The sequence below is a fragment of the Numida meleagris genome, chromosome 16, assembly GCF_002078875.1.
Source record: "Numida meleagris isolate 19003 breed g44 Domestic line chromosome 16, NumMel1.0, whole genome shotgun sequence".
NCBI lineage: Eukaryota > Metazoa > Chordata > Aves > Galliformes > Numididae > Numida > Numida meleagris.
This window is the reverse complement of record NC_034424.1, coordinates 8,581,391-8,592,604: the sequence shown is the minus strand read 5'-3', so window position 1 is coordinate 8,592,604 and position 11,214 is coordinate 8,581,391. Positions and strand designations below refer to the sequence as shown.

Genomic DNA, 11,214 nt, shown 5'->3' with positions numbered 1-11,214 from the left:
TGCGCTCAGCCCCACTGGCCCCGCCCCCCCGGTAGTCGGCCTGCCCGGCCCCTTCTCATCTGGACGCCCTGCTCTGCCCCGCCCGGTGCCCTGCTGCGGTGCCGCGGTGTGCAGCGGCACAGCATGGCCCGAGCACAGTCCAGCCGAACCGAGCGGAGCCGAGCCGGGCCGGGCCGGGATCCGGGAGTGGCAGGGGAGGAGGGCGGGTGCCCGCGGCATTGCTCACCGTCGCGCCGAGCGTTCCGTCATCATTCCGCGCCCTCTGTGTGACGTCATCAACCGGCGCCGAAGGCGGGGCGAGGCCTGCGCGAGGCTGGGGATGGTGAGAGGCGGCTCCGCGCCGCCATGGAGCCGGAACGACAGGCGTTACCGCTGGAGAATGCCGCCATCCTGTCTGAGGGCGCCCTGCAGGACGGGCACCGCCTCTGGATCGGCAACCTCGACCCCAAGATCACCGAGTGAGCGAGCGAGCGAGCGGGCGGGCGGGCGGGTGTTCAACCAAGTGGGTGTGCGGGCCCGGCGCCGCCCTCCCTGCGGCACCGCCCCGCGCTCCCCCCGTGGATCCACGCTCCGCGGCGCTCCCGTTACCGGCGGCCCCCTCCCTTCTCCCCGCACCCGTTCCCCTTCCCCTCATGGGCTGCCCTCCGTACCCTCCCCGTACTCGCTCGCCGTCGGGCTCTGCCCTCGGCTCCCCCCGATGCCGAGGCGCAGGTGCACAGCTGTCCCTGGGCGTTCCCCACTTTCGGGCTGGTGGCTCCCGGTCTGGGAGCGGCTCCGTCTGCCCACCTGGGGAGGGGGTAGGGCCGTGGGTGTGCCCCGTTCCCCGAGGGGGACAGAGGGTTCCGTTTGTTGTTGTGTTGGTTCCGCCGGTGGGCGTGGGGTGAGCGGGGAGGGACAAGTACCGCGGAGCGCACCTCGCAGCTCCCCGCTGCAGATAACGATCTCCTCAGCCAATGTAATATGCGAACCGCAGAACTACAGCAGGAATTGCTGCCCGATATTTGGATGGTGTGCTGAGAAACAACAAAACCCACACAAAACTGTGGGGTTTATGCTTCTCTAAAAACAAGCATTTTTCGTTAAATTTTGTACGTGTTGTCACAGAATATTTTTTCTCCCTCCATCTTTGTGTGCGTGTGCAGGTGCTAGGCTTCTATTCTAAATGTGTTTCATCTTAACAGAGCAGTTCCCTGCTAGCCTCTAAATGGAATCATTAATGCATTGTGCTTTACAGCCATTCATCTTTGGGTAGTTTCGCATTAAGTACCATTTTTATCTCACAGCTCTGTTGCTCTGGTTTGTCCACGTTCACTGACCACGCACAATCAGATACAGGACTTAGTGAGCGTGTTTGCAGGTTCTTAAGGATTCAGGAGATTGGGCTGGTGCAAGGGAAAAACTGTGGGTGTTTGTAAATGCATCAGATCCTTCATGTTTTGGGGTTAATGGTGTTTTTAAAGATTCTTTCAGTCCACGTTTCTCTGAATCTCAGCCAGGCGAGCGGCAGCTTCGTGCAGCAAAACAAACTGTTTGCATCTGGGATGGGTGAGAGCTATGAGTCTCAGCCCACTTCTTCCCCAGCAGTCCACTGTAGTTGTGTGGGTTCAGCAGTGGGCTTCAGGCAGGGCTGGTGCCCGGGGCAGCTCTGGGGAGGGTGTGAGGGGCTCCTAGGGCACTGCTCCACAGGGTCTTAAAATGTGGAATGCTTCCATACCATTAAACGTTTAAAGCTTGCCTAGCAACGGGTGACAGTGCCTGTTGCCCGTGGCAGGGTTGTATTTCTGGCTTAAGACTCGTGTCTTGCTTTTGATTTTGCTTTTGAAATGTCTATACTCCACTGAAAACAATACTGTAATCTGTTTCCTTCTGAAGAAAATAAAGGAAATTCCTTTTAACACATTGTCAAAGTGGAGAAAGTAATGTTTCTATATCAGTTCAGTAAATTCTTATAAATCACCCTGACCCTCGCTTTCTTATCCTAAAAGCTCACAGCTCTGCTTGGGCTTGCTCATCTGAATAATCCCTGTTGAGCTTACTAATTGCATGACTAAAAACACATACCTGAAAACTAAATAGCTGTTTCTTCATTTGCTGCTTTTATCTGATTTTAAAGGGTTGCCCCTGCAATTTTCATGTTAGATTTGTTTAAGATGGAGTAAAGTTGATTGGTTGTTAGTAGGGTTAATAACTGGTTGTGACTTTCTTGAGCAGAAATGAGTTCAGAAAGTCTTGAATTAATCCAAGACTTCCATTTAGAGAGCAACCTATAACTGCAATCAAGCACTGGGGAGTTAATAGGTAACGTATACATTTGAGTGCAAGCTGTGGTAATAGGAGTTCATGAATGTAGGGCTGCCTGCAAATTACAGCCTGTAAGCTGGTGGCTTATGGGAGGTTATTGCGCTGAGCAGCTGTGACTCAAATGGGAGCCTCCAAGGGTGTCAGATGTTGTCATACCTACGTGTTGGGGTTTGATGCATCTTCTGGTGCGCTGGCTTCCGTGCTGGTAATGTTTACCTGGACTATTTCTTTTATCTAGTATCCTGAGAACTGTTCTGTTTATGGCAGCAGGTAACATTGGGGGTTGCAGCTTCTTAGCAGCTGAAAGGAGACGAGCTGGCACCACGTGTCCATGCAGTGGGTCGTGGTGTAGGATGTAATCCGCAGGCAGTTCCAACACTGAGCGATCCCTGCTTCAGGTTCTGCCACAGCAGGGCCATGAGGAGGGCAGCGGGCAGTCAGGTTCTGGTGTCGCTGTCACTGAGCAGGGAAACCGTAGGCTCTCTGCCATCACTGCCAGCATTGCCTGGTGCAGCACTTGTCCCCTAGTGGGCTGGGAGATGCTTTGTGCTGTGCCCTTTGCTTGCATCACTGCTTTGCGACTTCTGTTGTGCCTCCTGCGTGGCACATGGAGTAGAACTGCCTCCTCTGCTAATTCCTGTGTGTAAAGCCTTCCGAGGCTTAAATTTTTGTCTGCCCAAAATGTGACACTTCCAGTGCTGCAGTTATACATGTTATCTGGTTTCCAGTAGCCTTTGAATGACTGTTAATTACCTGCAGGTATGAAATAGTGGATGTTCAGCTTCCTTGGCTGTTCAGCTGCTTGTCTACCATCCCATCTTGATGAGTCTCACCTAGAAAACAATGTGTGCATGAGTTGTTGTTACAGACTCCTAGTGACTCCCAGTGGGGCAAAATTCTTTGCAATAATAGGTTTAGCATGTGGCCCGGTACCTTTGCAGTATCCTTGGGATAGTATTGTTCAGAGGAAGCCTTGCCTGTGTTTGAATAGCACTCAGGGTGCCAGGAGGAAGACTGGAGGAAAAGGAAATGGGGGAGCTGCGGGTTTGTCTTGCATTCAGATCAGATGACAGGAAGTGGAAATTGAGGTTGGCTGTGGTGATCTTTGGGGCCACATCTGTGCGAATAACTCTTAAGCTCTGGATAAGCAGAGCCACTGGCATAATGAAGCTTTTTACATGTTCACAATTTTTTAATAAACATTTCAAGTTTTCCGTGACAGGTCTTCATTCAGTGCAATGCCTCTTTGCTTGGGGGTAACAGTCAAGTTACTCTTCATGTCTCACTGTATTAACAACAGGTTATAATACAAGCTTGGAACTTCTAGTTACACACAGCTTCATTCTGAGCTATTCCTTGCAGAGGAGATAACTTGCATTGGTAAAAAATGCAAGCGTGGTTTGAAAATCATGCTTGTATCATCTAGATCTAAAGATTCTGAATAGAATTGGCTACATAGGTTGCTTCTAAACTTTTCTAATAAAATGCTTTTTAAATGACTACAGCGTGCTGCCAAGGAAGCAGAAATGTGTTATTTGTTGGTTGCAGCGGTCCCCAGAGTGGGAGCCAACGACGTGAATTGTTCCTTGGGCAGAGTGGTTGCAGGGGGGGTTGTTGCTGTGAAACAAATTGCGGTGAGGATCATCGCTGCCCTTCCCGTGACTCTGTAATTGCAGCAGAGGGGAACCTGGCCCTCCCGCATCGCGGGGCTGAGCGCCTGCTGTACCTTCACCTCTCTAAAAGTGCACATCCTGAACGTCCACTGTGACTGTCCTGCAAGATGACTCACATTCCTGGAACTTTCTTGCCTGCCTCCTGAAGCTTAACAAAGGGCGATCGCTCGTTTCAAACATCCTATCGGGCTTTATTAGGAAAAGTATTGTCTGCTTGGACTGTCCCTGAAGTTACCTGATGCGTTCGGTGTCTTGGGACACTGCTGATTGCTTGCACTGGGCCATGCCCTGTTCTGGCCAGTGCCTGCTAGTTCGTGTGCAGTGGGAGTTACCCCGATGAGCTTCCAGAGCTCTGAGTGTTCTCTCATCTGGGAATTGGGCTTAGTCTGCGTGGCTCACTAACTAACACTGTACCGCTAATCAGCAGGAGAAGTTGAGTCCTAAGATGCCCTTATTAAACCCTTAGACAATTCTTAATCTCTGGGTTTGGGGTCAGCCAGTGAAATAGTGACAGGTGTAAATTTGCCTGCTAGGTCAACTAGCGGTGTTAAACACTCGGATCAAGGGAACCAAAAAAGCTGCAAGGAACTTTCCAGGTTACATGTGTCTGTACAACGAATGTGCTCCTTGTTCTACATTGCTTGATGCACCAAGTGTTGAGCACACAAGTTTAGTTGAGCTTTTCTCTTTTTTTTTGTTTAAAAAAAAAAAAAAAGCACGCTCCCTGCTGAATGGAGGAGTGTCTGACTTCTGTGTCCGTGTCACTGGGAAGCTGTCTGAGCCAGGGGTGGTTAAGTTGGCCTGGTCCATACTGAGGTCTGTCTTGGTGCTGTTTCCACCCGGTCTGCTGTCAGCTCCTGGTTGCAGTTCTGCTCATTCTACCTTCCTGCTTCCCAGCTCCTCCAAGCAGGTGGGAGTGGAGCTGTATTTTGGCCATGTCCTTGTCAGCATGCTGATACAGCTGACACAGGGATGGGAGCAGCAGTGCTTGTGCAGGGGTAGGGAGGACAGTGAGAACAGCAGGTGCTGTGGGCTATGAGCTGGGACTGCTTGGGCAGGGGGAGGGAGTGGAGGCAGTGGAGCTTCAGGCAGTCACATCAGGGCTGGAGAGGGGCAGTGTTTATGCTTGGAAGTAGGTGTGATTTCTAGAAAGACAAGAGGCAAAGTCCTCCAACCCCTAGGGAGCCGTTACATAATTGTCCAAAAAACAGCTATTAATAGATCTCCTGCATGCTCTTCAGCTGGCGCTGCTGGGAGGAAGGCTTTGTGCCTTGGGGTTTTGGGGCTGTCACTGATGAGGCTGGGTAGCTCGGACGGAGCTGTGGTTGTGTAATGGGTACCCACCTCTGCATATATTTGGGAATTCATGTATGACTGAACTGGACTACTTGTGACAGAGCATGAAACGCATGTGTCTCTATCTCTGTACTTTCCAAATACTGAAAGGTGCCATATGCCTTTTTTCCCACTCAGGTACCACCTTCTCAAACTCCTTCAGAAGTTTGGCAAAGTAAAGCAGTTTGATTTTCTCTTTCACAAGTCTGGAGCTTTGGAGGGGCAGCCGAGGGGTTACTGCTTTGTGAACTTTGAAACCAAACAGGTATGTCGCTTTTTTGTTTCAAGGGAGTGACTTCTTTCCCAGTCTCTTTTATGTCAATATAAAACTAAAACAGGAAGGGATAAATTAAATACGTAGTCTACAGAAACCATAAAGATGTCAGAAGAGCTGTGACACAGTGCTTGAGGTCTAAAAGCTCTACTGGAATGATTATTCATAACAAGGTGGAACAGCATTACAGCATGCATTTTTAACTGCTGTGAATCAAGTTTTATGGGAGTGTCCCCAGGAGTGAAATTTCACTGCTTAGTCTAGATAGGACCAAGAGGATAGCATCCCTAGCAGGCTTTAGCAAGATCTGGCATAAGCATAGGGTATGAATGGGGCATGTAACCGCTGTAACGAATGGCAATGTTTCTAGAGAAACTGGCGTAGCACAAAGCTCCCTCAGCATGCTGTTCCAATAGCTTCTGCATTTGATTTTTTTTTTTTTCAAATTTTGTGATCATCTTTCCCATTTCCTCCCTGCAACAACTGAAAGAATCTGCCCTGCTGGTTTTTAAAAGTCTGATTGCTCAGATGGGTGTGGGAGTCTTCCAAGTATTCCTGGGCTGGGATACAATGGGATAAACGTTCTTTGCACAGAGTTAGCTTTACTTTCAGAGGACTGATTTACAAAGAGAAAAGGGTCTTTACATCTGAGACGGTTATGACTGAAGACTTGGTTTGTTTATTGAACTGTCTTCCTGTGCATCCTGTGCAGGAAGCAGAGAAGGCGATCCAGTGTCTCAATGGGAAGCTGGCCCTTTCCAAGAAGTTGGTGGTGCGGTGGGCACACGCACAAGTCAAGGTAAGCCTGTTGCTGTAGATAAAAATTAGTTTACGAAATCAAAAAAAAAAACAACCTTAATATTAAGGAACAGTTCTTATGAGGGCTGTCTTAGCCTGGCAAGATAATATCAGTCCATTCTCGGAAATAACTCTCATGGAAACAGCATGAACAGTACACCACTTCCATCCACCTAACCTAGCTGAGTTAGCTATGAATAAGAATAGGCTGTTTAACCTGATGTTCTTTGTAAAGGCGCTTCTGATCAGAGCTCTATGAACAGATTACTTCTCTAAAATTCTGTTTTTCAACTTTTCCCAAACTTAGTGAATGATTGGGTGAAAGACTGTATCCTTCCCTTTGTGGTTTTGTGCCCTTTTTGGGTAGGAGATGCATGGAAATTCCCAATTACTAAGCACTCTGTTACTTTGTTCCACTTCTGAAAGCACTTATCTGGCAGCAGCTGTAATTATTCCTGACTTCTGAAGCAAGGTATTTCACTTCTAAACTAAATATCATTTTATTGCCTGCTCTACTGAATAAAACATAAAGTTTTTAATATTAACTTGAGTACCTTCTGGAACATCCTTGTTTTAACGCCTCTGAATTCTTGTCTTGTTTCTCCTGTAGCTATTTACTACAGCAACTTATATAAAGCAACTTAGTTTGAATAACTCTCTTTGTGGAGAGAGAGTTTTTGGGGGAGACAGAGGAAGGTGCTTATTGTTATTTACCTTTGAGTAATGTGATTTTAACCCGCATTGATTATCCTATAAACAATGTCCTCCTCTTTTTTTTTTAATTGAGTATACCAGTGCATTTGTTTTGGAGTCTTGAAGAAGATGGGGGGGCAGGAAAAAAAAAATAGTGGGTATCTTTGTTAAAGGAGACCATGTTGCTTTAATTATTGGCTTTGAAGGCTCCAGGCCTTTGTCAGCACATCCAAACTTGTGCAAATCCAGTCTCCATTTTCTTGAGCGCCGCAGCTACTGGAGCACCATGTGCTTCCGGATGCCTGACAAGCAATCCATAAAAGGAGCTTCAGCTGGGGGAGAGTGTCTGCTCAGCTGGGAGTTCAGCAGGGTAGCTCAGTGTGTAGCCAGCCAGGGGATGGGGGAGAACATACCTAAATAATCAGTTCAGCTCGCATAGCATTTTAAAATCTGTGAATGGAAAGACTTAACGACACAAAACCTTAGCTTACTGCAGCAACTGTTTATTTTAGGCAATGACAGCACTGTGCTAAGTAGCTCTAAGATGAGCAGCCAGGGCTTACTAGACACTGTCAATTTGAGCAGCTCTGCTGAAAAACAAATCTGAATTTGTGCCAGGCGAAATAAGGAAGCAGAACGTTGCGAACAGTTCAGGAGGCCCATTGCCCACAGAGAAGACAGACTGATAAGCTGCTTTTCACAGAAAGGAGGTGGTTCACAACTGATCTTGGATGTTTCTCTTCCATCACTGCGTAATTCTGAATAGTTGTGTATTTCAGTTACCTTCTCACTCTGAACAATGTCTGTATAAACAACGTAGTGATGCAGTGCTGTAAAATTTAGCGTCTTTGCTTTGTCGTGTATAGATGGGAACAGAAAGTAATAAAACAGGATGAGACTTAAGGATCCATAGTACAGCGCAGATAAGTCTGCAGTATCAGAGTCTGTCAGTGAACGTTTTTGTTCGTGACTCCAGTTTTGACTTGAATACTGGTCTTCTGTTTGCAGAGATATGATCATAATAAGAACGAGAAGATTCTTCCAATCAGTCTGGAGCCATCATCCAGCACGGAGCCACCCCAGTCCAACCTGAGGTAGGAGATGGAGTGGATGAGAGGTGACCAAACTGTGGAAGTGGTGGGGAACTAACGTCTTAGATTTCAATAGGATCAAGAACTGGTGTCATCTTTGTACTAAAAATCTAACCTGCAGGTGGGCAGCATGCTGTGAAGAGCCCCACGTGAAATGAGTTCCTTACAACTTGATGTTAATTTTCTAACATGTTAAACTGCTAGGAAACTTAAACTTAAAAAAAAGAAGAGAGAGGAGAGGAATTGGAAGCCTGCAACGCTTGAGCTTGTCTGGCCAGAATGTGCTTTGTACTTCTTCATGTGAATCTCAGTGAGAGGTGTTGTGCTCTGCTCGTTTCATTAAGTGATACTTATGAGCAAAAACTTCCTTTATAACAGTAAGGGATTAAAACAAAATATTTCCATTAAATTAAAAAAAAAAAAAGTACCATGCTAGGAACTACTGAACAGAGAGACTCTAGTCATGCAGATTGTTAGCTACGTCAGTGGTACAAAGGAGTTGTTTTAGTGGGGATGGACACTGCAGGAAACTGCAGCGGAGAAGGGAACATTCCTCAGTCCATACCCAACAAGAACAGTGGATAACAAACTCCCAGGAATTCGGGGTGTAACCTAGGAGAGCTTTTCCCTTTGGGATAAACTCTGGTAATGTTGAAATAATGTTTCTTCCTGACTCAATTAGAACCTGGGGTTTTTCCCATCCCAAGTGGTCTTGTAGCTGTGAGGAAGTCTGGCTTTCATTTTTCTGCTGTTTCCAGCAGCCTTGCCTGAGCTGTGCTCTACTGCACATGCTCAGACCGTTTTAAATGACATCATTTTACATGATGTAGGAAGCCTTGTTGTGTGCTTGTCTAGCTCAGAATTCTCAAGAAAGTGCTGAGTAGGTGCAGGGACTGTTACTTTGCAGAGCTGTGCTGTATCATGGAGGACCTTTCCTAAGCAAATCCGTGCTGAGGATTTGAGTGAAATAGCGTGGGCCTTAAGCAGTAGATTCCTGCTTCCAGTTTCACACTGCTGGTGGAGGCAGTGATGGGGGCTGCCCAGCTGCTCCTGGGGTAGCCAGGAATTCCAGCGTCAACAAAATCTGTGGATTGCTGCTAGCGTGATTCTGTGCTAAGATTAAGCTTGATTTCTCTTCTGTTTTTCCTCTTTTTAGTGTCAGTGCAAAAATAAAGGCCATTGAAGCCAAGCTGAAAATGATGGCAGAAAATCCAGATGCAGAATATCCAGCAGCACCTGTTTATTCTTACTTCAAACCACCAGAAAAGAAAAGGACTACTCCTTATTCCAGAGCAGCCTGGAAATCTAGAAGATGATGCTTACTGAACGGATGATGGTAGCAAGAAACTCTGCTTTCTATGCCTGGAATCCTCCGATGCTTTTGTACTTTGTAGGGTGAGAGGGATGCTCCACCTGAGCACGACACCGCTGTATGTGGCACAGTGTTTGTGACACTTCGGGTGTCTGCTGGGTGCTCCTTGTTGCCTGTATAGCTTCACAGCTGAGCGCTGTTCAGAAAAGTAGGTTCCATTCAAAGCCTCTGATGAACATGCAGACAACCTCTTGATAGCTTGCATTCATTAGCAAGATTAGAAACAGTAACCAGTGTATGGAGTGAAGCACATCCAAAAATACCCCATTGAACTGATTACTTTTTAAAGTCTTTTTGAACAAAAGGTATTCCAATTTGTGTTTTTAATGGAGGGGGAGACACCTGGTTTTGATTAACGTTCTGTAGTTACCATGGAAAACTTTTTCATATCAATAAAACTCATTTTAAATAGAATTTGCAACACTTAGTAACTGTGCATGCAATATTTTATATGCACCAAACCAAATTTATTTTGCATTTTTATTTGCTAACTTTGCAAGTCATGGCACAGCACAGGTATCCTCAGTGTCCTTTGGGCTGTAGGCATGTGCCTCTGCGTTGGAATTGGTGTAGTTACCACTGGGTTCTGTTCTGTGCCATAAGCTTCAGAGTGCAGCAGTGGCGTATCTAGTGTTTGTGTTCAGGAGCCCCTGTTAGTGGTAGCTCTTCATAAACCAGATGTGACAGCGTGAGAATAATGCTGCAGCCTCAGACATCTGTCAAGCACGTGGCCTGAGCGTTTGCCCACCAACCAGTCCGACCTTTGTCTTCCTCACTGGCTGGTAAAGGCGGCTGCTTGTTTCCTCGGTGTCACTGAAGTGGCACGAGTGTTTGTGGCAGTGCTGGTTCTGCTGCCTGCTGAGGCTCACCCATACAAGGCATCTGGTTTGGGGGTCTGATGGAAGGCTTGCTGCTGAAGTCATTTGATCTGCAACTCATTCTTGTCCCAAAATGTTCTGTGCAAAATTGAAAGATCTGAGGAGGGGCCGCCCTGGCAGCGTTTTCTCCTTTGTGCACGTGGTGCTGTGGCTGCGTGTGCAAGAGGGACGTTGGGAATGCGTGCACTCAGGTGCAGTACTGATTGTACTGGAGTCCTCTTTCTCACGTCCTTCCAGTGGCGAACCTTTAGCGAACCTGTGGCTCTTGAGCTGCTTCTCCAAAGTGGTAAGCAGGAGCAAGAAAGTGATTTCTGAACAGCCCACCACTTCTGAGCACAGGTGCTGCTCACTTGTATAGCGCAGTCAGGTTTGTATTCCCAAAGCAGCGCACCTGCCTTCGAGTGCGGAGCACGCTTCCTGCTTCCCAACTTAGCCTCTGGAATGAAGCTGTGTGTGTGATGGCTAGACTGAAAGCCTGACTTGTTGAGAAGTAGTTCTTGTGCTGTTAGATACTTGCTTTCTAATTTTCTCCGGGTACCTGAGTAAAGAGAAAGCATGGTTTGGAGTTTGTCCCCCTGTGAATGTCAGTACCACCCATTTACATTCCTCTGTGAACAGCCTGTGTTTTGTTCTAACACTTGTAGTCCTCAGGATGTGCATCTGCATTATTTCAAACCGTTTATGTTTTTAATAGGAATTTAGGAAATACCTAAATTCAAGTTAGGTGTGCGGTCGCGTTCCCTTCAGAAGCATATTTTGATATTTATTTGTATTTAAATTAAACTTGTTGAAATCCTTA

General features: G+C 47.0%; 2 protein-coding genes across 6 annotated transcripts in view; one reads left to right on the top strand and one right to left on the bottom strand.

Moving 5' to 3' along the window:
- MRRF (mitochondrial ribosome recycling factor) overlaps positions 1-337 on the bottom strand; it is an 11,776-nt gene extending 11,439 nt beyond the window's left edge. For 2 of the 5 annotated variants that reach the window (XM_021413883.1, XM_021413885.1), the window contains exon 1: positions 227-337. Coding sequence is in view for 1 of the 5 variants with exons in the window: in XM_021413886.1 (XP_021269561.1) it covers positions 150-219 (70 nt within the window). In the remaining 4 variants the exon portion in view is untranslated. The other 3 variants (XM_021413884.1, XM_021413886.1, XM_021413882.1) reach the window with 3 other exon arrangements.
- RBM18 (RNA binding motif protein 18) lies at positions 260-11,214 on the top strand. The gene is made up of 5 exons (XM_021413887.1): positions 260-458; positions 5,448-5,574; positions 6,296-6,382; positions 8,083-8,168; positions 9,322-11,214. Exons 1-5 carry the CDS (start codon positions 346-348, stop codon positions 9,479-9,481), a joined length of 573 nt encoding a protein of 190 aa, XP_021269562.1. The 5' UTR covers positions 260-345; the 3' UTR covers positions 9,482-11,214.

What these genes read in the sequence shown, in the direction of transcription:
- RBM18 (XM_021413887.1), top strand. Translation starts at nt 346, where the DNA reads ATGGAGCCGGAACGACAGGCGTTACCGCTGGAGAATGCCGCCATCCTG. An exon ending in TGAACTTTGAAACCAAACAG is followed by an intron (nt 5,575 to 6,295) that starts GTATGTCGCTTT and finishes CATCCTGTGCAG; the next exon opens with GAAGCAGAGAAGGCGATCCA. An exon ending in GGGCACACGCACAAGTCAAG is followed by an intron (nt 6,383 to 8,082) that starts GTAAGCCTGTTG and finishes TTCTGTTTGCAG; the next exon opens with AGATATGATCATAATAAGAA.